The following is a 25,548-nucleotide window of genomic DNA, read 5'->3' as shown; positions in this document are numbered from 1 at the left end:
ATGACCGGGGCGGCCTTGCTGATGAATGTGCTGCGTTAAGAAACTCAAGTGCATGAAAAGGGGGGACGGGGGGGTTCCCTAGCATCTCTTGCATCTCAAAGCGATCCTATAATGAAAGTGACAAGATGGAAGTCCAAACATGCTCAGCCTTCTCAGGTAGACTCTGGAGCGGCCAGGGGTTGCTCCCGAAGCAGTACTTGGTAGGTGAGCCGAGGTGGAGTAAAGCGGCGAGCAGCTAGTTACGTCACGATAAGAATAGGAGGATTGGATTTCTTCTTAGCTCGGTAGGTACATACTAGATACACAGCACTGTTGGTCCATTTTTCCTTCACCGCAAGAGGTAGGCGATAGAAGACTCTTGAACCCCATCTCCAATATCCTGCAAAATTGATTGTGTGAACCATGACCTGTTGCTAGCACCACGATCTTGTCCTGTCGAGCGAAATCTTGCGATGCCGATGTCGAGAGCACCTTGTTGTAGCCTGGGAAAGAGACGGACCTTGTGAGCCTGGAGACAAGACAAATGGCCAATGCAAAGCTTCCTATATCACGCTCGGGGGCTATCTTGGGGTCGCAAAATATCGGCCCTGACTCGTCCAGGCCCTCATCTCTGATCGACAATGGCATCCTGCGATGTCTCGAGGCTTTTGCCAGCAAATCGGTTACTCTCATCAGGGCCCCAAAATTCAGAAGACTAGTGATTGTGGTCGCTGTCCTTACAACCTGTTCGATTATTCTGTGGATTAAGGTCATAGTCCCTATCATCGAAGAAGGGAGGTCTGCATGGTCTGCACTCAAGTCAAGCTCCGCAGCTGCAGGCGTGAACGGCGGTGACAGTCATCCCAACTTTCCTGGTATGGTGTTCATGAAGACAATGGATCCTACATTGATTCCACAGCCCTTCACAAACCATGTTGGCCCCCTTTCCAAAAAGAAGAGATTGGTGTTTGTTGGCGATATCCATGGTTGCAGAAAGGAGTTGGAAGCCTTGTTGAAGAAGGTACATTTTCATCCTTCAACAGACCATCTGATCTCTGTTGGAGATATTGTCTCCAAAGGGCCTGACTCACTCGGGGTGATCGATGTCTTACGTCGTTACAACGCTTCATGTGTCCGCGGAAACCATGACGACCGCCTTCTCTTGGTTGCGCAACAACTTCGGCCAAGAGCGTTCGAGACCTCCATGGATCACAAAGCAAGACTAGATCCAACTGACGAGTTTGCCAAAGCGCGAGATCCTGTACAGAAACTGGCAATGTCGCTGAATGCCGAGCAACTTGAATACCTACAATCTTGTCCTGTCATTCTTCGTCTAGGCGCAGTGAAAGCTTTCAATGGTGATGCCGTCGTAGTCCACGGTGGACTCATTCCAGGACTGGCTTTGGAATCCCAGGATCCTAGTTCGGCCATGAATATGAGGATTATTGACCTAGCCACACACGCACCATCCAAGAAGCACAGGCAAAAAGGAAGTGTTGCTTGGTACAGATTGTGGAACAGATACCAACAGCTCCTTCCCGTGCGGCAGCGATTCGGAGGATCAAAAGGCGACAGAGGCCGAGAATATGAAACACATATGACTGTTATTTACGGTCACGACGCTAAAGCAGGCTTGCAAATTCACAAATACACCAAAGGACTCGACAGCAGCTGCGTCAACGGAGGTAGACTTACGGCTTTGGTTGTCGATGACAACGGAAAACAGGAGATTATCCAAGTAGACGGCAAGAATTACAGAGAGGGGGCATCACTCCCAGTTGACGTTCTCCGAGACGGCATACCACAACAACCTACAGGCGAGAAAGTGGCCTGAAATTTAGAGACATGCCGGCCGCGAAATATCCCCTTCGGGCGTAGATATCGGCGATCATGCTTTGACTTGTTACTGAGGGACCTCACCGCGAGACTTTATGGGATTGCAAAAGAATATATGGACAAGGCAATACACTTTTGCCACGATCAAGGGAAGTCTCACCACTAAATCTAGGGAAATAGGGAGGAACGAGGTGACTTCGACCAAGTTGAGAATGGGCCGCTCTTAGAAAAAGCGACGGTCTTCGACCAGGCATCTCTCTTGTGCTGCGGCTGAAGGTATCGCTGGAGACAGGACTGCTACCCGGCAATCTCCAAGTCGTTGAATCTGGCGTTCTCGAGGCTATCAAATTTGCGTCTCGCTTCGAGAAGGCGGGTTCTTGGTCGATTATTCTAACCGTCAACGGCGTCGCTTTGAAGGCAGGGCGGCTCTTACTTGATTTTCCCAATTGGTTATGATGGCTCTCATTGGAATGTGGAATGGTCCGTGTGTGCTTTTAAATTTTTCTGTCCAAATTTGCACTTTGCTCATCCCTGACTGACTTCTGAAAGCGGATAATTCTTCTTTGTCTCACTTGTCACTCTCGACTTATTTTTGACTTCACATTGCTCTTTCTCCGCCTCATCCGGCATTCAGCTTTCCTTGTTCTTCGGCTCTAAGCTCCCTTTATGACAACAAATGGACCATCCAACTTGCTCCTCGTAACCCGAGGACTGATGATAATAGGGGTCTAAGAGTCGGGGTCGTCATCGCGATAATCACTACTCATTGAGATGGGAAATGACCAAAGACCCAGTATATACTCGGAAATTTTAGACAAACGTTGATCATTCGACGATGGATCCGCCTCATGATCTCTCTGGAGCTGATCGAAAAGACGACAACGCGAGGCCGACCACTCCAGACGAAACGCAAAATCTCCAACATTTCTCAGATGTAGGTCTCGGTACCATTACATCACCCAAAGCGCGAAGACCAGCATCAGCAGCAAGTCGGCGGTCGGCATTCTCCAGTCCCAGGAGCAACGCTTCTGGACGGAGTGACCGAGAAGGCGACTATGCGGATCTGAATCATCAAGCTAATTTGGACGCCATAGCCTCGAGCGCACACAGTGCCGCCCAACAGGCTGAGTTACCAGGACAGACCAGTGCCGAGTCGCAATATACGCCAGCAATTACCGACATTGAAAATAAAGCACCAGCCGTTAACGAGAGAGGGTTGACTCGACATCACAACCTTAATAACAAAGAACAGGACTCAGAGGAGGGACGCGCGAAGGTCGACTATGAGAAAATCTTACTGGAGAACGAAAAGCTTCGCATTAACAACACCGCACTTGATAAGGGGATAAGGGCACTTGACGGACTTTGCGAAAATCAACAAAAAGAGATCGAGGTCTGTCAAGAGAAGCAGGTCGCAGCCGAGCGGCTTGCCGAAAGTCGCCAACACGAAGTCATCGAGATAAGAAGATCGAAGGAAAAAGTCGATAAAGATCTGGCTGAATCACAAGCACAGATTCGGGAGCTGGAGAGAGAGAATTCAAAGCTCCGGTTGCTGGAGGATGAAAAGCAGAGGCGAGTTAAAGCCGAGTGGCAGTTAGGAGATCTCTATGGTGAGCTCGAGCAAAAGAAAGCAGAGGTCAGCTCCCTATTGTGCGAAGCGCAAGAGCTTCGTGAGTCAAAACAGCAGTCCGAAGAAGCGCAAAGGAAAAGCGAAGAAGAGCGCAAGAAGCTGTCCGAGCAAATCAAGCGATCGCTTGTATGGGTACAGGAGGCACACAGACAACAAGCCCAGAGAGATATGGAACAATTCCGCCTCCATGACAGACACTTATTCAATGCTGACAGGCGACGACCTTCAACGACCCGCGATTTTGATCGGACATCGGCCGAACAGCAGGAGATTCTTGGGGACTGTTGGTTCTCCCGGCCCCAAAGTGTGGCCAGCCAGTCGCAGGTTTCCGAAAAGGCCTTCTGGAGATCGCACACTTTCCTTAATGAGCCGACAAGCTCACCTGTTTTGGACTCTCTTTCCCGAGATGCACGTGGCTCCATAACTTTACAGTCCCCATCCATGGAGTCTGAGAACACCGCAGAAAAAAGGCCGCCGTCAAGCAAGAGGGTTTCATTTCTAGAAAACGATTCACTTATATTCCAGCCAACACCAAATCGTTCTGGTCATTACCGGTTGGGTTCCTCACTTCGTCGTCAATCTGATCCTTCTTCTAAGAAGAGCAGACCCGCAAGGCCATCAGTGTTGCGAAACTCATCGGTTCCTGATGGGCCTTATCAACGCGAACCCGCGCAGGCAAACAATGGCCGACGAGTGAAAATCCCCATAGAGGATGATGAGGCGAGAGCGGAAAAAGCTCTGCGAGGCCGTGCGCTGTCCATGCCGACTACACAGAAAGAGCATACAGAATTCCGTGAGGCGTTGCAAAGAACGGCTCCGATGTGCATTAGATGGGACGCTTCCAGAAATCGCGCCGTCTTCGAGCCCGAGCCCACCCCAACTACCATCGGAGTGATTCATGCTCCGGAGGGTGGTCCCTCGGGCGCAATCATCGGCAATTTCGAAGCAGGTTCTAGAGGGCCGCTAGACCGAGAGATGCTTGGAGGGACTGGCGAATCTGGATTTTGGAACGCTCTAGAGTTCGTTTGGTCTGGATTTTCCATATCCGCAACTCTGGAGAAGTATGGGATCATGAAAAGCACCGAAGCTGGAGGATCAAGGACTGAATCAACAAAACCAAGCAACGTACCGATAGGGGAGTCTGCATTTGCAGACTTTATCAGCAAATCCTCGATCGCTGATGGAAGTCGATGTCGGACACCCCCAGACAAAGTGTCAACCATCGCAAAGGCTTTCACAATCACAAAAAGCATTGCTCTCTCCGCTCTGACGCTGCTGGCATTATATACAAGCATTTTGCCATCCACGACGCCATCTCTCTTCTGTAAAGAGACGCCGGGCATCCCAGCCTCACCTCAACCACTACTCACATGTCAACCTTGTCCAATTATCTCCGAGGATTCCGCCAACAAGGCGTATCAACCACGCACCGAAGTGGTGGCAAACATGGAGACTATGAAAATGCCAGTCGGGCCTACCGAACCCTTGATACTGGCGTCTACCGAGACGGAAACTGTGACTGAATTGCTTATTGAGACAATGATGCAGACTCAGATTCACATACACACGGAGATGGAAACCAAGACTCGAATAGAAATGAAGACAGAGACAGTGACTATTTTTACTGACTCGCCATCCCCTCTCTCCCCGACCCGATCTTTCAGACGTAAGATCCGGATATCGAATTCTGAACGAAGCAGCACCATCCCCAGCGCCGCTGGCCCTATTCCAGTTCCACGCCCGTTCCCAAAAAGCGCCTCTCTAGCGCTGGACGACGACAGATATTGGGCCTGTTCCTGTCCAGACACATCAAGCAACCTATGTGGCAAGCCTTGTGCCACATCCTTGTCTTCATCGCGACTTTCGCCCCCGCGAAGGAGTATCGACCCTACAGCATCTGAGACCGACGAGCGCGCCCAAAATGCTCGACAGCGAAACTTGCAGCTGCAACGGCTATACACCGGTCCGACATATTGGGGCCTGTTGCCTGAAATCCAGCAACAATTGGATATCTGGCAGTACTGTGTTATACAACTGTTGCTAGGTGGAACACGGGGGGCAGGAGTATACTGAAGCTTGCCCCAGCTCGATTTCGGCCCGGGAAATAAAAACCGAACGGGAGAAGAAACCGGCACTATCCAGGCAGACAGGCAAGACACCATGGAGAACTTGAGATTTCCACGCCCTTCGGAAACGAAATTCCGGACTGGATTGGCTCCGGCCAGCAGAAGTTCTCGAAGAGCGTGATACCGATAAGCTGGGCAGTGCAGGCCCAGGACGATATGTACCTCCAGCTGCATGCGTGGTTCTTGGTTAGCCGGCCTGCTGGTGAGCTGGACACCTAGCCAGATGGCGCGTTGGTTCCCAGACATAACGGCAAACATGAGACATACGTACATAAATAGGTATCAACGTATGTACATACACATACACATATAAAGACAAATAGATGTAGAGAGGCAGACAAATACAGATGCGGAGTACAGATGCCTGTTAAATCGGGAAGCTCCCGAGAACCAGACGAAGTTGAGAGGCCGGACGACGATAGCTTACAGAATACTTCGCAGATTCAAGTAGAGAGACAAGTACACGAAGTTCGCTCATTAGTTAGAAGTATCATAGCATAGTATGTATAATAATGCACTACTCTCTCCTCCCCCATCCCGTCGCATCCTATCCTGCCCATCCTGCCCATCCTATCTTATCCGATGATCAGCTTCCCTATCCTGTGTGAACGCCACGCACTCAAGCCGGAAACAAAACCCCCGGCATAGAGTCGTATTAGGCCAAAAAAAATCAATGCCTCCGTCATCTATCCGAGACGACGGGGAGTGCGTGGTGAGTGGGCTGTCTTGAATGCGAATCTCGTCATGTACACCGGAGGGGGGGGGGGGGAGAACTTCCTCGAGGACCGACACCGGACAAATCCTCCGTATAGAGCAGGGATAACTTCGATGCTAGACTGCGCAGTGATCCTCCTCTTTACGCTCCAACATTAACACCTGCAATGCTCTGGGGTATCTCGTAAAATGTATATATGTGACTTTTGACTTTTTCGTCTTGTTGTTATTGGCCTTTCCAAATCGTCCCCAACTTTGGTCTGGCGTGCGGTTTTGCTCGTGGGGCTTGTTGTTCCTGCTTGAATTTACTGTTTTTCTTCCTGCGGCCCAGCTTCGACGTCCCTATAGTCCGGCGGAGGGAGCTCACTTTGAATCTGTTCACCCACCATCAAGGCATCCTTCTCTTCCTCGTCAATCACAATCTCAACGACGCGGATATCACGACTGGCGTTACCGCGTTGGCTATTGCGGTGGAATCTGATCCACAGGTAGGAAACCATTTGGCCGACAAGCATACCGATGGCACTGGCCATGAGACCACCAATGACCCCCAGCAGGGCGGGGATGACGAAGAAGCGTAGCGTTTGGTGCAACATGTGACCAAAGCGGTGGAAGCGGTGATGATGCTGATGATGATGATGATGGTGGTGGTGGTTGTTGCCGTGGTGATGATCGCCCTTGTGATGACCACCTTTGTGATGACCGTGATGATGATCTTCACCACCCATCGGGGCGAATGTTTTTGGCCCCTTGCGACCATGACAGCCCTTGCTGCCACTGTTCACCCAGCCCTTGGTGGCTGCAGAGGCACGTGCGGTGGCCGCTTCCATAATTGCTTGGAGACGGGCGGCGATGATGGCCCGCAGACGGCAGAGAGACCATTTTGAAGTTGTGTCGCAAGTTGTGGCACCGGGTGTATCCTCGAAAGGGATTGTGGTTATGCGAGCGATCGCAGTTTGGTCGGGGGTCTGAAGAAGGTCAATGGCGATGGTGTCGACTTTTACAGGGTAACCTTGCAGGCCGAGGATCGTAAATCGAATTGGGAGGATAGATTTGTCGGGTTCTTCGGTGGAGGTTATGGGCGTCAAGCTCTCCCAGGCAAAGTCCAGCTGGACAGGGTCTGTTTGTTGACCGTCTTCGACTCGTATCTGAGGAGCTGAGACGATGAAGGGGATGGAGGCGGCGTTAGGGTCGGAGGAGAAGATGGGGAGGTCGTTGATGGTCAGGCCCAGCTCGGAGTCGACGTCGAATTCGAGATGCTGTCAAGATGTGGTCGTCAGCATGGTGGTCTTACTCTTTCACCATCGGCACGCGCTTACGATCTTGTTCTCGACATCTTCCTGCAGTTCGGTATCTCCAGTGCCAAAGTATGGACATCCAGGGCAATCAAGGTCGACAGTATGACCAGTGGTAGCGAGGAGTGAGGCGAGTTCCGACTTTGCCTGCTTAGCAGCAGTTGCAACCTCGAGAGGCACCAGAAAGGCGGATGCCTCCAGGGTGAGACAAGCGGCGACCAGCGCAGGCGTGATGTGCATGATTGTTGTGGTTGAATCTGATACGATTAAGGGAGCAACGAGAGGAGATAAGATAGCAAGGTCGAGAGGAAGACGAGGGTTACAACAGAGCAACAGAGCAACAGAGAAAAAGGGAAGATGAGGTGTTGAAAGAGAACAAGTCGAACAGGATGGTCTGAGAGATTCCGTTTCGGGCGTGTTGCGGATGTGGCCGGATGTACTGGGTACTGAATACTCTGTACGTTTTGTGCAAGAGGCAAGAATAGATCAGCGCAGACAAGGCGTTGGGACGCTGCGTGTTACTGGGCCGATGGCTGGCTCGGTGACTGGCGCCACTGTCGGATGCTTATCATCCCTGACCATGACAAGGCCCGCTATGTACAGTAGTAGCCAGTAGCGCTAACGGAGTTCAAAAGCAGCCGAGCCCGAGACTGAACATTCAGCCCCCAGTACTGGGTACCGGGGTATTATGTCAGCGGGGCTCTGTCACGTGCGCCTGCTGTGGTCCCCGATGTCACGTGAATTTCTGTTGTCTCCCTCGCTCCGCTCCTTCATCGAACCTCCTTGCGGCGCAGAGGCTTTGCAGAGCTCTGTCTTCCCGAGGCAAATGATCCGCCAAGGAAGACCCATTTTACGCCGCAAGGCATCAGAACTCGTTCACCTCCTGCAAAGTAGCCCAGGCCTTGTGCGTGAGGTAAATGATTGGGGTCATTCACCCCTGCACCTTTCTTTCATGTGGCCCACTAGTCATTGTGCTTCTTCTCAAATATGGAGGAGCTTCACTAATCAATCAGGTCGACGGCAATGAAGATATTCCTCTGCTCCATGCCTCTCGAGATTCTTTGTTTGTGCCAGTCAAGGTGCTTTTGGCGGCAGGAAGCAGCATTCCCGACCCTGGAGAGTGCCTGGGTAGGTTTGTGGCTACACCCCTCTTATGGGCAAATTTTCATTTCTGCCCCTGACGATGTTCATTCCTCGGTCCAGTCCCGGAGGTGGCTAAGCTGGGTACTTTCTCGTGCGAGCCACCCACTCCCCCTACAGATAATTAACACATACATGTTGTCGCCACGGCCCCTGGGGTGGCCTAGATCGACGGTGGTATAAGTAGTGTCCCTTCTCTATCCCCACAAATGACGAGATTCGAGACATCAAAACGCTCAGGAAGATGGACACCAAGCTAAAGAACATGTGGAGACTCTCCTCCGGGCGGAGAGATGATCGAGGGACTTGATGATACCGAAGTGGCAGATATCTTGAGAGAAGCCATACGGATCAATGGCCTGGACAATTGCGATGTCTGGTTCAAGGTGATTGGGAAGGCCAGCCCTCGTCCCAGCCGAGGACGTACATGAGCATTCCAGGAATGCAGACGACGGCGGTCTGCGAGGAGAGCCAAGGAAACAGATGGTTGGATTTTCTGAATTTCCTACAAGCGATAAGCTGACATCCAAGAGAAGGATAAATAGGACCTGATACAGTTTCTCCTCTTCCGCTTTTCCATCTTGTTCGATCCGCCGAGCTTGAACGGAGCAGAACTTGTGTATCGAACGTTAGCTCAATTATTCATCCTGCCGAATCCATATCCTTGACAATTGAATCCTACCGTACCCATTGAGACAATTTCATTTCTTCCTTCGATCTTTGAATGGAAACGTCGGCCCTCCAGCATTATTATGAAGCATCCTTTCGGTATTGTCGCATCTAATGGAGCACACTCAGAAGCCACCGTTCAAAAATTTTCGGTGTTACTTGGAAATTCTGCACCGAATTGCCGGCTTGGTTTCCTCCATTGTCCACTCATTCGATGGCTCTCCTCAAACTAACCCGCCCTTGTCACGAGGCTTCCGAATTGTCGCCGCCGTCAGTGCTTTCTTCCATTTGATCAATCATGAACAATGGATGTCGTGGGACCGGGGCTGTCTTTACCGCGGTCATCTTGTGACCTTGAACCGTGCCTCTCTCGGCCTCAATACCAATCTCATCTTCGACCACCAATCGTCGCGCACCAGCCCTACTGGTATCCGCAATCCACGGCACCGCGAAGTGACACCACAAAGCATGATCCGGCCTCATCCACTCATTCACCAGGTCCTCGCGATCCAACGTGCCAAGCCATATATCAAACATTTTCGGCCAATGCCAGTCCTTGGGCAACGAACCTTCGGAGACGCTATATGCCAGGGGTGTGCCGCAGTTGGCACAGAACCAGCGGTTTCGACCAGGCGACGAGACGTAATGTCCCAGTGTTGATGGCGTTGTGAATGGTATCGTGGACAGCGATTCATGACAAGTGAGAACCGGTTCGATGGGCGACCAGTGACGACTTTCATCGTTGAGATCTTTGTCCCTTCTGGCCTGTATCCTGTCGGCCACTCCTTCCCTGGGTAAACATGATATCTCCACCGTGCGTGTCTCGGTTACTATGCACATTGGCAACGCCGCAGATGTGGCTCGCCGGCAATCATTGCAGTGGTCAATCAGCACGAATGGCACGCGTGTGTCGTTGTCGTCAACTCCAACACTAGCGGCTCCTCCTGTGTGCGAGCTGCGATACGGAGCAAGAGGTCTGTCTGCGAAGCCGGGAACAGAGATGCGGAATCGGATAGCGCGACAGTTGCAACCGCCGTGGAGGATAAGGGGACGTTTTGGCAACGGCATTATTCTTTTCTGCCCTGGAAATACTGGAAGAATGACGGAAACACAGTTTGTATTTTTTTTTTTCCAACGGTTATATTTGTCACGAACACAGACGAAGAAAATAAAAAGAGCGGCTTTGGGGGATACCTTTCCCGCAACATCCCATTCCTCCACGGCGTATTTCTGTTCTCGCATCGGCCTGCTGTTGGTTCTGTAAGGCGGACAATCGCCGGTCGCCTGATCAGAGATGACTCAGCTCGCGAGAATGTGCCCCATCCTGTCAAAAGTGTTTTTGAAGAGCTCTATCTACTTCAGAAGGCTAGTTTGGAAATATGTCTGGTTGCCGAGCGTGTGTGCTAACTAGCGATATATGTCTGCCGTTCCTCCTGACATACCAAAAATTTACCCGAAGCTTGGAGCGAAAGCTGTGGGAATGAGCGTTGGGTAGGATAAACTAGAGAAGGAAGTCTCGCTGCGAGCGCAGACGGCCGCCGAGAGATGCTATAAGGGAGTTCAATGCCACTCACTCCGGTAGTGGATGCTGGGTACCGCCCCGCCGCGCCGCTCCACCCCCGCTAAGTCTCGGAGCCGCAAAATCTCTCCCATCGAAGCGTTCGTCTTTGCCTTTGCCCTTCTCATCTTCCCCCATCTGCAGACTTGAAAAAGATTGGAGAGTAACCTTTTGTGCTGGGACCACTGGATCTAACTCCTCTTTTGTGGTACACAGAAGCGCCAGAGAGCAACGAGATCGCTATCACCATATAAAACCGCCAGAACAGGACGAAAGAGATGTCTCTTACAACACGGTTGACAGAGGCGCGTCCAGGGTGAAGGAGCCTGGGCTGAAGTGGAGGTGGGAGCCTCAAAAGATTGGGACTCCAGCATGAGAGGGACGAAGTATGTATCGGTACGACAACGAGAGCCATCACTGTCTGCTCTGTCCAAACCTTTTATCAACTCCATTGGCCTAGTTGCCATTGGAAATCAAGGGGCCATGTCAGGGCCGCAATTTCAAAGGCGGCTTTGTGCAACAATGGCTTTAGATAATCAGTATTGCGAGCAAACCGTATTGTAAAATATAGTTTACATTGCCTCTCTCGATATTCTATTCCAACGCGACAACCCATTACGTTGCCGCTAATGGTATAGTTCTCTAACGGGACTTTAGGATGTCGACTTTCTTGTGACAAGTGACGGGGTCCCCAAATTCCTCAAACAGACGTTGCTCGACCCTCCCGATTAGTCGATTTGGACAACGCGCTCAAAACCTTTTCTACCGGTATCCAAGCGGAAAGGATACCCAGATTGACGTGGTTCCCGAATTTCGGGTATTTGCCACTCCCATCTGGCGTTTGTGGATCCCGTACTGACTGCCGCTTCAATTTATTGTCGTCACATTCCTCCTGTTGCCAGGACCGTCGCATCAGCATGCCCCGACGAACTTTCCTACGCCAGTGCTCTGGATATTCTTGTTCTGAAAATAGATTCATGTGGTCTTCGTGGCGACAGGGCGAAGAGGAAGCGAGACGCTGATGATGCAGAACAACTTACGAAAGCGCTCGCAGGTGGTAGACGCGCTGCTTTCGATCCCAACCAGAAACAACTAGTCCAGGAAGAACTTGGATCAGTCATCGAAGAAACTGGACTTACGCAGGAACGGTGGAATGAGAGACTAGCTATGTAATGCTGATATCAAGAATCCCGCGGAGCGGATCACTCCGTCAAATCTGTGCTCTGTCTGAGAGAGATATAGGCTCTTTATGTCAGGATTTGGTGGAAATATATTCGTGAAGGAAATCGGTATGCAGGGAATGGGATTTGACTCCGGGGTTGGAATAGACTAGGATCGGATAGAACCCATTATTATGATAGAACAAACTGAACTGGAGATCTTCATCCCGAGACCGGTTCTCGCCGTAAACTCTGTTAGTGCATGTCCTTACTACAGCCTAGTCCCTATAGGGAAGGTTAGACGACAAACCCGTGATAGCACGGGTGCTATTGTCTGCCCGCTAAGCCGCCCAAGCCGCCAAGCCGTAAACACAGCTCTGCTTGGTTAGTGCCACTACTGCGTTCTACCTGTAGTGCTCCTTGTTTCTCTGGAGTAACCGCCACTCAAGGGGAAACGAAACAAGCCCATCCCTTGGTAATATGAGGCATCCGAATGTGGAAAATCCTCGATGATATAATATTCGCGACCTGACCTCGTTTCCAATGTCCAAACCACTATCCTTCCCCAAGCCGAGGACACGGCCAAGGGGTACTCGGTTTCTCAGCCTCCTCTCTTAGCAATGTACCTCACCATGGCGCGATTCCAGATCATGTCCGACCTGCACCTTGAAGCACCATCCGCGTATGATGTCTTCTCCATCACCCCGAAGGCTTCCTGCCTTGCTCTCCTCGGCGACATCGGCAACATCAGGGACAAGGGCTTCTTCAAATTTCTCGAGGCACAGCTTTAGAAGTTCGACCATGTCTTCTTCTTCCAGCTCGGCAACCACGAACCGTACCACTCCAGCTGGTTGAAAGTTAAAGCGAGGCTGCGGAACTTCGCAAAGAAGATGGACGAGCGGCGTTCACCCGGTAAGGACGACGACTTCCGCCTGGGCAAGTTCGCGCTTCTTGACCAGACCAGGTACGACCTGTCCCCTGAGGTGACAATCCTAGGTTGCACATTGTACTCTCAAGTCCTCCCCTCCCAGGAGGACCGAGTGAGTTTTGGCCTCAACGACTTCTACCACATTGACGACTGGACCATCGAAGCCTGCTGCGCCGCGCACAAGGCAGACTTGGAGTGGCTCAACGCCCAAGTGACCGAGATGTCTAGCCGCGAACCTGGTCGCAAAATCGTGATCTTCACCCACCACAGTCCCAGCACGGCCGACGGCACCTTCGACCCTGCGCACACGGGCAGCCCCGTCTCTTCTGGCTTCTCGACCGACCTGTCCAAGGAAGAGTGCTGGGTGAACCCGAGTGTCAAGTTCTGGGCGTTTGGACACACGCACTACAACTGCGACTTCGAGGACGCTGCGACTAAGAAGAGACTGGTGAGCAACCAACGCGGCTACTACTTCTCCCAGGCGAATGTCTTCGATCCGGACAGGGTCTACGAGTTGAAATAGAATTAGAGTGAACGTAGCCGGAGGTCACACTCTGCTACCATAGTCCATGGTAGTCCAATTCAATTCCACCCGACGGATTGATGAAGAACACTTCGTCGACGATCGTTCTCATAACCAGCAGAGTAAGATATTGAAAGGGAGGCAGGGAAGGAGTCAAGAAAAACCAAAAAAACAACAACAAAAGGGATAAGAACAGGTGACAATTTTGAGTGTTGCAATTCCATGAATCTTTAGATTGAATTTCACACAATTACTTCAGAGCCTACTTCCACAATGTTCAGTGTCTGTCATTGATTCGCCATTTTTGTACATGTTTCCGGCGACGCTGGTCCCCGTGGATAGATTTGTCCAAGAGTGACCGCCTCGGATGAAGAGTGGATATAATTCGTTCTTTTGTTATTCTACAACCTCAAAATCTCTCCATTCGCATTTATCCCGCCGCGGAACAAGTCCCCAATCACCTTCCCCCTCACGACCGTCTGCTCGACAATGCCTTCTATATGTCTCGGCTCGACTCGGCCGTACCAGATCCCCATCCCTCTCAGCGGGTGTGGTGGTGGCACACCAGAAGCGCGCTGAGACATGTCAGATGATGGATATTGGTGATCGGAGGTCGTGCCGCGGAAAGCGGTAAACGTCGGAGGAATGTAGACGATCACATTCCCCGCCCATTTATGTCCTCCGACGTGGGATATCATGCCCACATTTACGTGGGCTTGCATCGAGCTTGAGGTCGAAGCATTTGTATTGGAGAAGGAAGAGAGGGTGGTGTCACTGAGTGATTGGCCTTGGGATTCCAGGATGCTTCCCTGTACTCCTGGTTCGGATCCGGTTGAACCGTCATTTTCGGAGGCAATAAAGTTCCCCGGTGACTGCGGAGTGACAAGCTTCCCCCCTTGCTCGTCTGGCTTTCGTTGATTAATGTATCTTCTAAACTCGTCATGCAGTAACGGGCCTAACGTTCCACATCGGCTGTCCCTCTGGTGGTGACTGCAAATCAATATCGTCGGATTCGCGATCGGCCAGCTGTAAAAGTTTGAAGCTGCGGTGGCATCTCTGATTTTCGCTGCTCGCTCATGTTCAGGGATGTCTTTGTAGATGGGGTGTAATCTGTCAGGCTCCGGGAGGAGGTAGCCGCGAACAAATTCCTTCAACCCGGCTGACCCGGAGCCTGCTCGGGACGTCGAGACAGTCGACTTGGCGGTCGCTTCTCCGTCTCGAGCAAGGGGCGACAACTGTCTAAACCGTCGAAACGCTGGGAAAATGAGGGCTTCAACGCCTTCGACCAGGTCTCGAACATGTCTTGGCGCCGGTTCTGACGAGGGTGTGAATGACGAAGTATTAATGAGGATGTTGTTGAAGGGCTAAATCTCAGTGCTTGTGTAAGTCAGCCGGATCTCGTTTCGTCTTGCCTTCTTTGTACCACGAGACACTTCTCTCTTCAAGCGTCTTATCATGTCCCGACTCGTTTCCACAATATGAACAAAAAACCACAAGAGCATCCTCACAAATACGACTTACATCGTGGAACTCTCCATGCCTTCCCAAAAGCCTCTTGAAATCCCCGACCACCTTGCCCCATGAAGTATCATTGTCATGTTCGTCTTCTATCCTGGAAGTCCAATCCGATTGGCCCGTGGAGACGATGAGGTGCTGCGCATATGGGGACATGGAACCATTGAGGTTCTGCTTTCTATCGATTTCGAGACCCAGCTTCGGAGTCGAGCGGCACGGACATGTTGGTTCGGGGCATGTCTCGAGGACGGGGAACGGAGGATGTCTGGCTGTGCTAATGCTACGCCGGGAAGTTGACAGGGTTAAGCAGTCAAGACATGGACGTGCAGCCGTCGCAGGCGCGGAGGGACCGGAGAGGAAAAAAAGCGATGGCCTCAATCGAGGCATACGATCGAAGGATATCGGAGTATATAGAAAGAATCTATTAATTTGGGAATGTGAAAGACAGAAGGGTAGGCCTCTATTTCACTCCGCGATTGTATTGGCAAAACGCATCTATATACATAGAGACCAACTTGCCAGGTGTATCGGGATCTGGGAAGGAGATTCATGCCAAGGCCTTCTTGGGCGTTGGAAGACTGCTCCCGTCTGAGTCCTTTGGGAATTCGGGTGACGCCGCTCTATGCTCCGCCCTAGCGTGCGCATAAGGGGGGCATCCCGGCGACCCGGAGCAACCCCCTAGGATATCTACCGAGTACTCGGCCCAGGGTACTCGGTAGACTTCGGCCTACGAGCCCCTCCTACCAAGCCGGGTATTTTGTACCCAGTAGTACGGGTTGTATGGGCTAGCGAAGGGAGTGTTCTGAATGTGCCTTGCATCTTTTAAGCCGTCCCCAACCCTTGGGTCTTCTCGGCTGATATTGTGATTTTCCCCATATGGAGTGCATGGCTAGCGTACGCCCTATAGCTACCTCGCAGGAGGGCAACAACCGGATGTCGTCCTCGCAGCGTGCATCAAGAGCATGTTCGGTCTGCCACAAAAGAAAAGTAGTGGTATCTCCTCCTACCTCATTTAACAAGACTTCTAATGCCTACAGATACGCTGCGACGCGGGAACTCGCCCTTCTGGAATTCCTTGCACAAATTGCATTAGTTCCGGAACATCTTGCGAGCTATTGCCTGGTCGGAAAGGAAGGCAAGTGGTCTCAAATATGTACAGACACACCACAATTGCTTATTCTTCTCTCATAGCACCTACAAGAAGCGGAAGATTACCCATGGCCAGCAATCATGTCCAGATGAGCGCCACGCTGCGTCAAGTGGTCCTCAAGATGGCATGGAAACATGCGGCGTCAACGGCTCACACGTTGGGGCTGCAACTTCCACTGCGGGAGCAGCCCTCTCTGATTCTGCTTCCGTTCTCATAGGATCAGATCCAAGTCCAGCCTCGGACGCCGTTGCATGGAGTGAGAATGTGTGGATTGAACCCCTGGAATCTGGCATGACGGCGACTGGTCAACCGAAATCCTTGAACCACAGGCACGCCTTACGGTCGCCAACCACTGCTACCACCGCTAACAGCCAATGGCGTGCTGGTGAACGAGTTGTCTACGGAGGAGAGAGCCACAATCACTCCATATTGCCACATATGACAGGCCACAGAAGATTTTTCTCCCGCAAGCCTGTCAATTCACCGCCCTTAGCCTGCAATTTGCTGAATGGCAATCAACATTGTCTCGCCGCTAAGATCCCATCAGACACCTGGTGCGAAAAGGCGCTAGTAGACGATGACAATAATCCGTTCGCCCATCTTGCTTCGGAGGACCTATTCTTCTTGTGTCGAATGAAGAACGTTCTTCATTTCCCACCAACGCCTATCATGGACAGGTTCATGATGGCATTCATACAACACGTGCTTCCCGAGTTCCCGATCATCGACAGGAACAAGCTGCGGGACATGTATGATGCGTTCGTCAAAGGGTTCGTGTTGTCTCCTCTTCTCTTCCATTCGATCCTTTACGCTGCTGCCTTGTATGTGGACGAGACAGTCATAAGTGAAGGCGGCTTTTCGTCTCGAGCTGCCGCAAAGGACTTTTTCTACACACGAGCCACGATATTATACGGCATGGACTGTGAAAGACAGCAAATCGTCATTATACAAGCTCTCCTTCTGATCAGCCCTTGGTGGCGTGACTATGCCGAAGAAAAAGATACAAGGTACTGGATTGGGTGTGCTTGCAAGATCGCTCAAACTATGGGTATGCACACACGTGTTGCCCCAACATGCAAACTATCATTCGAAGAGAGGAGCATTTGGCGGAGGATATTTTGGACAATATTTGTGAGAACAGTTGAGCCATCTTGCCACCCGCTCAATATCACCACTGACGCTCTGTTTTCTGTAGGCTCGCGATCGAAACGCATCGGTCGGATTGGCTCGGCCGTTTCTCATCAACAGTGACGATGTTGATGTCGAGCCACTTACTATCGAGGATTTCTTTGAGACACCTGTGGACAAGTCCCGCCATACCACCTTTAATGATGGGTCGTCACTGTCTGAGGTAGACTTCAATGCTTCGTCGCCCGTGCACATCTTGTTCGCCGTGGAACTGGTCCGTTTCTCGACCCTTTGTAAGTCCAGGCTTTTAATAGCAAGTACCAATGTCATGAAAGAACCTAACATCGTCAGTGGATCGAATCGCGAAGGCGAATGTGGGGCAGCGCCTGGAACCAACCCGATCATTGGAGACTCTCACCACTTGCTACAACGAGCTTGTCCGTGAACCTCCCCGTACTCTTTCCCAATTCTTCAGCGGCCGCGCCGATATCAAGACGAGGTCTGAAGTCGATAACATGTGGCTTACATTCCTTCATATTAACTACGAACGCATTGTTGCACTAAATTGTCGGTATCTTCATAAAATACTGTCGGAAACCGCCATCACTCATGCCGACACGCCTCGCCTTCAAGATATTCGAACTTCGATTGTTCGGTCTGCTGCGAGGTCGATCAATCTGTATGAAGATCTGCTGGTCGTAGGCACGCTCAGGTATTCCCATGGGTTCATGTAAGTTTTGCCTCGTGGGTGGCTTTGAGTCAGTCGTTTGCATGATTTACTGATTTCTGTTACTAGGAATACTGCCATTTTCATTGCTCTCCTGACCTATGCGGAAGAGATCAAATTGGCACCCAAGGAAAGTCACCGTTTCAAGTCTGCGGCCAGCAAATTCTCCATGGGCCTCATCATTCTCGAAGAAATGGGCAAAAACTGGTCCGTCCCCGTCTGGGCAAACAGCCTCTTCCAGTACCTGAGCTGTAACGATTTCGCAAGACTACGACAGCTCCCGCAACGGCCTTCTCGATGGTCTTCGCCTAGCTTACTCGATCCACATGGCGGCGGTCCTCCCTTCAGTGAACGAAGAGAAGGACCTTTTGACAATTGTGGGGATGCGAGTGTAGAAAGTGTGGTTGATGAGTCATGGCTAATGGACTGTTTCACGCTACAAGATATCAACTCGTGGTTCCAGTTTGATGACCACGAGATCCAACAGTCTGTCATGCAAAGCCATGAATGATCTTTTAGGATTATATTGCGAGTATTCAAACACGAAAAAGGCGTTGAGAAAACACAAATTCGAGAGAGTCAAGAATACAAAAGTCCATGTTCGCTATATCTCTCATCGTTCCTTGCAAGATATGTAGACTAGGATGCGGCTGCCTCTACAACAGGGTATCTATTTCCTGTACAAGCTGAAGCGTTCTTTTCATGTGCGTCACGATGCTCATATGGTCAGTGAGCATTTTGCTTAGCGGCAGGCATTGTCCGAATGGAAGCCGCCAAAGCGATAGACTGGAGATTTTGCCATAGAGTACCTTCGTCGTAGTCATCAAGATTGATATCTGTATACCCTTCAGACACTATTGAGCGCGGAATAATTCCAAAGGAACGTCCTAAGTCAAGTTGCGTCAGTAAAAACGTTCATGTAGTGAACCGTTTGAGGAAATAAGCACTTTGTAACCTACCGTTAATGCTTCTGTCACAAGTTATTCGAAGTGCAGCAGTGGTGCAATCTTCAATCTCTGCAAATTCCACGCCCTTTGAAATCAACGTGGCAATGACCTGGGGTTTCAAGATGGTCGTCTTTGTGTACCTTTTTCTCGGCCCCGCGAGGTCAGCTTTGCTTGTTCCCGGATCGAAGTTATCAGGCTCTACCTACCATGGCGCTATGTAATTAATCCGTATGTCTTGTTGCCAGAGTGTACGCCTGGCGCTTCTCATGAGCCCGCGAAGGCCGAATTTGGACGCAGAGTACTGGAAAGAACCTGGCTGATCCAGGATGCCGGCAATGCTGCCCATGAAGATGAAACACCGGTCACTCTGTGCTGACTCTGGGGCAAACCGAAGGTAATGTTGTCCCAATTTGAGTGTATAGAAGGATCCAATCATGTTGACTTGAAGAATCCGAAGTTCCGGTTTCGTCGGCTCCGTGGTTGGATCTGAGACAATCGTCAGTGGATGAGGCTGTGGGACGCGAGGCAAAGGCCCAGACATGCCTTCAAGGGTAAAAACTGGATCGGGGCCTGTGATTCCAGCATTCGCGATGACAATGTCACAAGACTTGGCTGGCGATTCTGTAACAGCCTTTTTGAACAAAGCAAGCTGATCATCCCATGAGGTTATATCACACCGCACGAATCGGACGTTGCTGCCGAGGAGCTGTCAGTGGAAGGAGGTTGGGCCGGAGCCATTTCTCAAAATACCTTCCCAGTTCTGCGGCGAGACTCTCGCCTTTCTTGACATCGATGTCGCCGAATGTCACGAATGCCCTACCACTCGTAAGACTCGCGCCGCATGGTCGTGGGACAAACAACTTTTACCCTGCAGCCGCAAACGCTCTAGTAAACGCCTCACCGAACCCATTCGCTCCTTGAGAAGCACTGTTAAAAATACATTCGTTTCGATTAAGATATACTGACCTCCGGTAATTACGACGCTTCTCCCCTTCAAAACATTTGTGTCGGGCTTAATTGAGCAGTCCACCGGACCATTATTGGCATACGCTGGGAGAGGCATGACTGTCGTGATTTTCTTCCGATGATCGCGACTCTTGAGGAATTTCTGAGTATAGGTGGCAACTGAAGTCCCAGATAAGTTCACTTATGAGCTGAAGCACTTGTTGAGAAGTTCTTTATGCTAAGTAGAGTAGCCGAGAGCCGCCTGTTGAAACGAAGTTCAGCCGCGGGATTCGCGCTCTTCGGCTGAAATGTGAGCAGAGCTTGGATCATCCTGAACGACAAGCATCATAACGTCTCGTACGGGCTAGCTGAGTGGTGTTGAATTGTTCTGGAGGCTTTTTTGGTTATGGATAGACAATGTCTTTATTTTGTGTCTATTATCTATGGGGGAAAGCCACCAGAATTCGCACTAGAGAAGCTAACCGCCTTTCTCTAGATCAAGTATTTCGGTCGTAAATACTCTCAATGTCGGTAAATGACGGCCTTAGGATAATCAGCCTGCCATTTACTAGGAGGTACCTTCGGACCAGCTCATTTGTGTAGGATAGAAAGTGCACGAAATGATGGCTAACATTGTCCTTCATCGCTTGAAACTGATGTTGGAAGCGGAAGCGGCCAATTCGTACACAAAGCCTTGCCATTGAGGCTGCAGCTCTGCCAACTTGCCTTCGACTTCGAGCGCTCGAAAGTTCATCAAATTGAGACCGTATCCATTCGTCAGTTGCCCATTGCTAGCCAAGAATAAGGCACCTAGAGCGACATAGTCCGATGACTGGACCTGTATACCCAATCTCTCGTATGCAGCTCGAGCAGTGACATCAAGAATTCCCGTAGCTACGTGGCCATCAGTTAGGAACCATTCGAGAGTGGACGAAATTACCCGTAGCACTTGGGGCAATCAAACTAGTGCTGTTGTTGTACTTAGGCCCATCTGCCGCGAGAGCTCGCATCAGTCCAAGAACCTGTTAGAAGATTAGCTTGTCAATTCGTGTTCCAGTCTGCATCAGCGCGCACTCCATGCTTCGCTGCCGAGTATACTCGAATGTTTGGTCTTGCATTATAGCTGGAAGTAGAGCCGGTTATGACGAGACTGCCACCCGGAGGACTGTTTCGTCTGAAATGATGCCACGCAAGTCGCGATGCTGTCAGATCTTAGTGGTGGTCTTTGTTTACGTCCAAGGCGGTTCGTAGATCGTTACCTACTCTTGATCACGGCAGTGAGGTCGACGTCAACAGTCGGAAGGCCGACATCGGCCAGCTCTCCGTCCTCATCGAGTATGTCTTCGTCGAAGACTTCGGCCTGATTTATACCTGCGTTGGCGAAGACGAAATCAACTCTACCATGCGCCTCTCGGGCAGCTGAAAAGAGACCCCGTAACTCTTTCCAACTGAGAACGTCGACTCTCATAAAGGTAGCTCCCCTTGAAATTTGTATGACTTAGTTGGGCCTCGTTTTTAGAAAAATTGACAGGATTTGGCTTACCCGCCCAACTCACTGGAGATGCTCTGTCCTGCTGTTGCGTTGACGTCGCCGAAGAAGACGAACCCGCCCTTCTTGTGGATTAGCCGGACGATAGCCTCTCCAATTCCGCTCGCACCGCCTGGCAATAGCTGGTGTCAGCGTCGCTATCGCTGACTTTGCATTGTGATTGCCGCCTTACCTGTAACAACAGCAACTTTGCCCTTGACATCTCCCAATTTCTGCTCGTCTAGTTGAATTTCGGACATTGTAGGGTTGTGGCTGAGTTTTGGATCTGCTGATACTAAGCAAGACTTCTGACCTTATGGAAAAAATGACTGTGGCCGCCTCGACACGCTCTCAAAACCCAGAAGATACAGAGACATAACGCGACAGTTAAGGGCCAAGGTCAGCACGATTGCGGTTGCTCGGCCTCGGCTGAAAATCGCGGATCCTTTTTGCTTTATCCCGCTCGGCCCAAATCATGATCGGTCCACCTCGATATCCCACAAATGGACCGTTGAGGACGTTACCCCAAGATCTTGTAATCTTATATTTGTGTGATTTATGGAGTGACAAGTCTTTCCCAGCTTTAGGAGTGGCCTGATCATTGATTCTGAATCCTGATACGGCTCTGTGGATTCCAGTGCTCATGCCGAGGAGTCGTTAGGATTAAGCCGTTGCTAACAGACACGGGTAGAGGCGACTTTTGAACCGAATATGGAACGCAAACATTTGGAGTCCCCGGGTGCTGAAAATTATAAGAGCATCAATCCAGACATCATAGACCTTGAAGTTGCTCAAAGGATTTGTGCTATCCCATCAATTTAGGTGTGGCTGCTAGCATTTGCCATCAACCAAGTGTTGCTTCCAATCACAATACTATCAACCCCTTCCCGTTTGCTTAACTACCTTTCGTTGCCGCTAGTGGTCTAAGTGAGGTGAACATGTCAGCCATAGAAAAGGGCTACGCCGCTGCCTCGCTCAGTCCAGACCCAGCTGCAGTCCCTGCATCCGAAGCACCTCACGACAATGAGTGGTACAATCAGGACTTTGACGGCTACCGCATCAAGGAGCAACTGCTCTACACAAAACGTCGCGTTCGCATGGTTATCGTAGGGGGTGGCGCCTCGGGATTGATGATTGCACACAAGGCCGAACATTTCCTTCAGAACGTCGAGTGGCAGATCTACGAGAAGAATGACGACATCGGTGGTACCTGGTTAGAGAACAGGTAATTTCCTCTTCTCAACTTGCGTTTATGGCGAGGGGCTGACGAGATCTTCATTTGCCAGGTATCCCGGCTGTCAGTGCGATATTCCTTCCCACAGCTAGTAGGTGACACTGGAAAATTCGGCAGCTCCGCATTTTCAACACAAAGGCACAATCATCGAGCTGACACCTTGTTAATAGTCAGTTTTCCTGGTTCAGGAATCCCAAGTGGTCGCAGTTCTACTCGGATTCGCCAGAGATATGGCAGTATTTCAAGGATATGGCAACCCATTTTGATTTGGAAAAGTACGTCAAGTTCAATCACAAGGTCGAAGAAGCAAGGTGGGATGAAGAAGCTGGGCAGTGGATCCTTACGATAGCGGGTCCAAACGGTGAGAAGCTTGAGGACCGTTGCGAGATCCTGGCGAACAATTCTGGTATCTTAAAGTAAGGTCATTCTCATAAAAATAAGATCCCCGTGTTTTACTGCTGACCGAACGATGCGTAGTGAGTGGAAATATCCCGATATTCCAGGTCTAGACACCTTCAAGGGAAAGCTCTTGCATACGGCTCGATGGGACGATTCATATGACATGAAGGGCAAAGTTGTAGCTGTCATTGGGGGTGGTTCTTCTGCGGTGCAAGTCATTCCTGCACTCCAAAAGCGTATGGTTTGATGTTCCACATACCTTGCTGATGTGCAACAGCTAATGCTAATCATGGTTCTGCAGAGTGTAAACATCTGGTTGCATTTTTGCGGTCGCCGGTGTGGATTACAACAGGATTTGGTGCCAAGTTTGCTGGACCGGGAGGAACGAATTTCAAATGTACGTGTCTCTTCAGAATCGGTCTCGTATGATTTGCTAACGAGCCGTGACTATAGACTCAACAGAACAAATCAAAAAGTTTGACGAAGACCCAGCAGCCTATAACGAATATTGTCGTGCGCTCGAAGGCGAACTCAACAAGCGGTTTACTCTGGTGAGTCTGGGATAGAAAGGATCATATTCCAAATCCTCAGAGCCTTTCCATGTTTTCATGTTTGACGACCCGTTCATCGTGACCCGCACTTACACAATATCTCAACCCTCAGAATCACACCGCGAGCGCCGATCAAAAGGCCTCCCGAGAATTCATCGCAAACATGATGCGAGACAAGCTCAAATCTGACACACTGGCCGACCACCTTGTTCCGGGCTTCGCACTGGGCTGCCGGCGAATGACGCCCGGGACCGGCTATCTCGAGTCTCTCACCGCTTCCAACATGACGGTTGTCAAAGAAGCTGCAATCCGCCTGACCGAAGACGGCATCGTGGACAAGTCGGGCAACGAGTACAAGGTCGATGCCGTAGTCTGCGCGACTGGATTCACCACAGACTTTGCGCCACACTTCAAGGTCGTGGGTCGCCAGGGCCGCGAAATTCACAAGGACTTTGGTGACTTTCCGAAGGCATACATGGCCGTCATGGCTGAAGGTTTTCCTAACCTGTTTCTGTTCTTGGGACCAAACGCCCCGGCTAGTCACTCCAGTATCCTTCCCATCCTGGAGTGGCATGCGCGCTACATGTTCCAAATGATCACAAAAATGCAAGAGGAGGGCATCAAAGCATACGATCCAAAGAAGGAGTGCATCAAAGATTTTTACAATCACACGCATGAGCTCATGAAACGCCTGACGTGGTCTGCTCCATGTAGCAGCTGGTTTAAAGTGAGTGTCTGTCCCACAACCTTTGAAATTTGCCATTTCTATAAACTCCTAAAAAAAAAAAAAATAATCCCTGCTAACCCGAAGATTGCTTGCAGAACGGGAAGATTCACGGTCCAGTAACTGCCATATGGCCTGGCTCCCGATTGCACTACTTCGAGTGTATGAAGACTCCACGGTATGAGGACTATAACATCACCTACCAGGGGAGGAATCGCTACGAGTACATGGGCAACGGATACACCCAGGTGGAGACTGACCCCAACGGCAATGCCGTGTGGTATTATGATGACCCCTTCTCTTTGGTCTGACTTTTTCATGGAAACCTTTTCATCATGGCTGCTGCGTGAAGAACAACGTACAGAGCTGGCGCGTAGATACCGGCCTCTCGAAGAAGCGGAGAAGATGTGTAACATATATACACGCCGATTAAAGCTTCAATCCCCATTTCAAACTACTAGGAAGAGCTGCGAGATTTCCCCTGTTTCGGATTGCTCTTCGTGCGTGTCGGGTCGACTGTCCCCAAATTCAGGAAGATATGGGCAAGGATGACACCAAAGTGGTGATACCGACTTTTTTTCTTTTCTCCTTTTTCTTTCCCCCCCAAAAAAGAAAGAAAAGCCCCCGCCAAAGAACCTCCCCAATACCCAAGATATTTTCAGAGCAACGAGGAAGCGCCGACTGAGGGATAAGCAGTCCTGACCCCGTTAAATATCCTGTTTCGATTTACCTTTCTGGCTTAAGAGCTCTCGAAATGAAAAGAACTGCGGCGGAACTGGGTGATATATGTCGTATCGGGGAAGAGAAGAAAATGAGGAAAAGCACCAAGAGGGACCCACCGCAATAGTGGGTTGGCTGCAATAGCACATTCTTCCCATCCTCTCAGGCTAACAGCAGGGTCCTCCTTGGCGTACCTTCTTAATCTAACCACGCATATTACATTTTCAAGTTGGTCGTTGTTAATCGACGTGTTGATGATGAGACCTTGACAAGGAAGCGTCCTCAAATCTGGACGGCCTGCCCCTAGCGAGCCTCCCGAAGACACCGGACAATGTTCTCAATTTGTGCATTCAAGATCATCTCCTGGCAGTGATGTCAACCGCAGCCATCAAGGACTTTAACGGACAGGTAGACAAACGTCT

General features: G+C 50.6%; 10 protein-coding genes across 10 annotated transcripts; 5 read left to right on the top strand and 5 right to left on the bottom strand.

The window, feature by feature from the left end:
* Positions 1-523: 523 nt before the first annotated feature.
* A1O5_06841 (uncharacterized protein) lies at positions 524-1,813 on the top strand (the record flags this gene model as incomplete). Its single annotated transcript, XM_007747432.1, has 1 exon — positions 524-1,813. The coding sequence occupies one exon, from the start codon at positions 524-526 to the stop codon at positions 1,811-1,813; it is 1,290 nt and encodes a 429-aa protein (XP_007745622.1).
* An 837-nt stretch (positions 1,814-2,650) lies between these two features.
* A1O5_06840 (uncharacterized protein) lies at positions 2,651-5,518 on the top strand (the record flags this gene model as incomplete). The annotated part of the gene is made up of 1 exon (XM_007747431.1): positions 2,651-5,518. One exon carries the CDS (start codon positions 2,651-2,653, stop codon positions 5,516-5,518), a length of 2,868 nt encoding a protein of 955 aa, XP_007745621.1.
* A 1,072-nt stretch (positions 5,519-6,590) lies between these two features.
* Positions 6,591-7,820, bottom strand: A1O5_06839 (uncharacterized protein; the record flags this gene model as incomplete). Its single annotated transcript, XM_007747430.1, has 2 exons — positions 6,591-7,544; positions 7,605-7,820. The coding sequence occupies 2 exons, from the start codon at positions 7,818-7,820 to the stop codon at positions 6,591-6,593; spliced, it is 1,170 nt and encodes a 389-aa protein (XP_007745620.1).
* A 1,812-nt stretch (positions 7,821-9,632) lies between these two features.
* Positions 9,633-10,457, bottom strand: A1O5_06838 (uncharacterized protein; the record flags this gene model as incomplete). Its single annotated transcript, XM_007747429.1, has 1 exon — positions 9,633-10,457. One exon carries the CDS (start codon positions 10,455-10,457, stop codon positions 9,633-9,635), a length of 825 nt encoding a protein of 274 aa, XP_007745619.1.
* A 2,540-nt stretch (positions 10,458-12,997) lies between these two features.
* Positions 12,998-13,558, top strand: A1O5_06837 (uncharacterized protein; the record flags this gene model as incomplete). The annotated part of the gene is made up of 1 exon (XM_007747428.1): positions 12,998-13,558. One exon carries the CDS (start codon positions 12,998-13,000, stop codon positions 13,556-13,558), a length of 561 nt encoding a protein of 186 aa, XP_007745618.1.
* Positions 13,559-13,959: 401 nt separating this feature from the next.
* Positions 13,960-15,229, bottom strand: A1O5_06836 (uncharacterized protein; the record flags this gene model as incomplete). Its single annotated transcript, XM_007747427.1, has 2 exons — positions 13,960-14,922; positions 15,080-15,229. 2 exons carry the CDS (start codon positions 15,227-15,229, stop codon positions 13,960-13,962), a joined length of 1,113 nt encoding a protein of 370 aa, XP_007745617.1.
* A 1,627-nt stretch (positions 15,230-16,856) lies between these two features.
* On the top strand, positions 16,857-18,589 carry A1O5_06835 (uncharacterized protein; the record flags this gene model as incomplete). The annotated part of the gene is made up of 4 exons (XM_007747426.1): positions 16,857-17,354; positions 17,419-17,644; positions 17,703-18,081; positions 18,148-18,589. 4 exons carry the CDS (start codon positions 16,857-16,859, stop codon positions 18,587-18,589), a joined length of 1,545 nt encoding a protein of 514 aa, XP_007745616.1.
* Positions 18,590-18,804: 215 nt separating this feature from the next.
* On the bottom strand, positions 18,805-20,088 carry A1O5_06834 (uncharacterized protein; the record flags this gene model as incomplete). Its single annotated transcript, XM_007747425.1, has 6 exons — positions 18,805-18,965; positions 19,038-19,165; positions 19,232-19,720; positions 19,776-19,841; positions 19,893-19,941; positions 19,992-20,088. 6 exons carry the CDS (start codon positions 20,086-20,088, stop codon positions 18,805-18,807), a joined length of 990 nt encoding a protein of 329 aa, XP_007745615.1.
* Positions 20,089-20,610: 522 nt separating this feature from the next.
* Positions 20,611-21,758, bottom strand: A1O5_06833 (uncharacterized protein; the record flags this gene model as incomplete). The annotated part of the gene is made up of 6 exons (XM_007747424.1): positions 20,611-20,864; positions 20,911-20,992; positions 21,045-21,172; positions 21,234-21,451; positions 21,514-21,631; positions 21,692-21,758. The coding sequence occupies 6 exons, from the start codon at positions 21,756-21,758 to the stop codon at positions 20,611-20,613; spliced, it is 867 nt and encodes a 288-aa protein (XP_007745614.1).
* Positions 21,759-22,436: 678 nt separating this feature from the next.
* A1O5_06832 (uncharacterized protein) lies at positions 22,437-24,717 on the top strand (the record flags this gene model as incomplete). Its single annotated transcript, XM_007747423.1, has 8 exons — positions 22,437-22,723; positions 22,785-22,823; positions 22,903-23,148; positions 23,210-23,367; positions 23,433-23,528; positions 23,585-23,682; positions 23,795-24,409; positions 24,505-24,717. The coding sequence occupies 8 exons, from the start codon at positions 22,437-22,439 to the stop codon at positions 24,715-24,717; spliced, it is 1,752 nt and encodes a 583-aa protein (XP_007745613.1).
* Positions 24,718-25,548: the final 831 nt, after the last annotated feature.

The sequence above is a fragment of the Cladophialophora psammophila genome, assembly GCF_000585535.1.
Source record: "Cladophialophora psammophila CBS 110553 chromosome Unknown aczJe-supercont1.10, whole genome shotgun sequence".
NCBI classification, from domain to species: Eukaryota; Fungi; Ascomycota; class Eurotiomycetes; order Chaetothyriales; family Herpotrichiellaceae; genus Cladophialophora; species Cladophialophora psammophila.
Note: the sequence above shows the minus strand (reverse complement) of the source record. Positions and strands in the feature narration are given on the sequence as shown.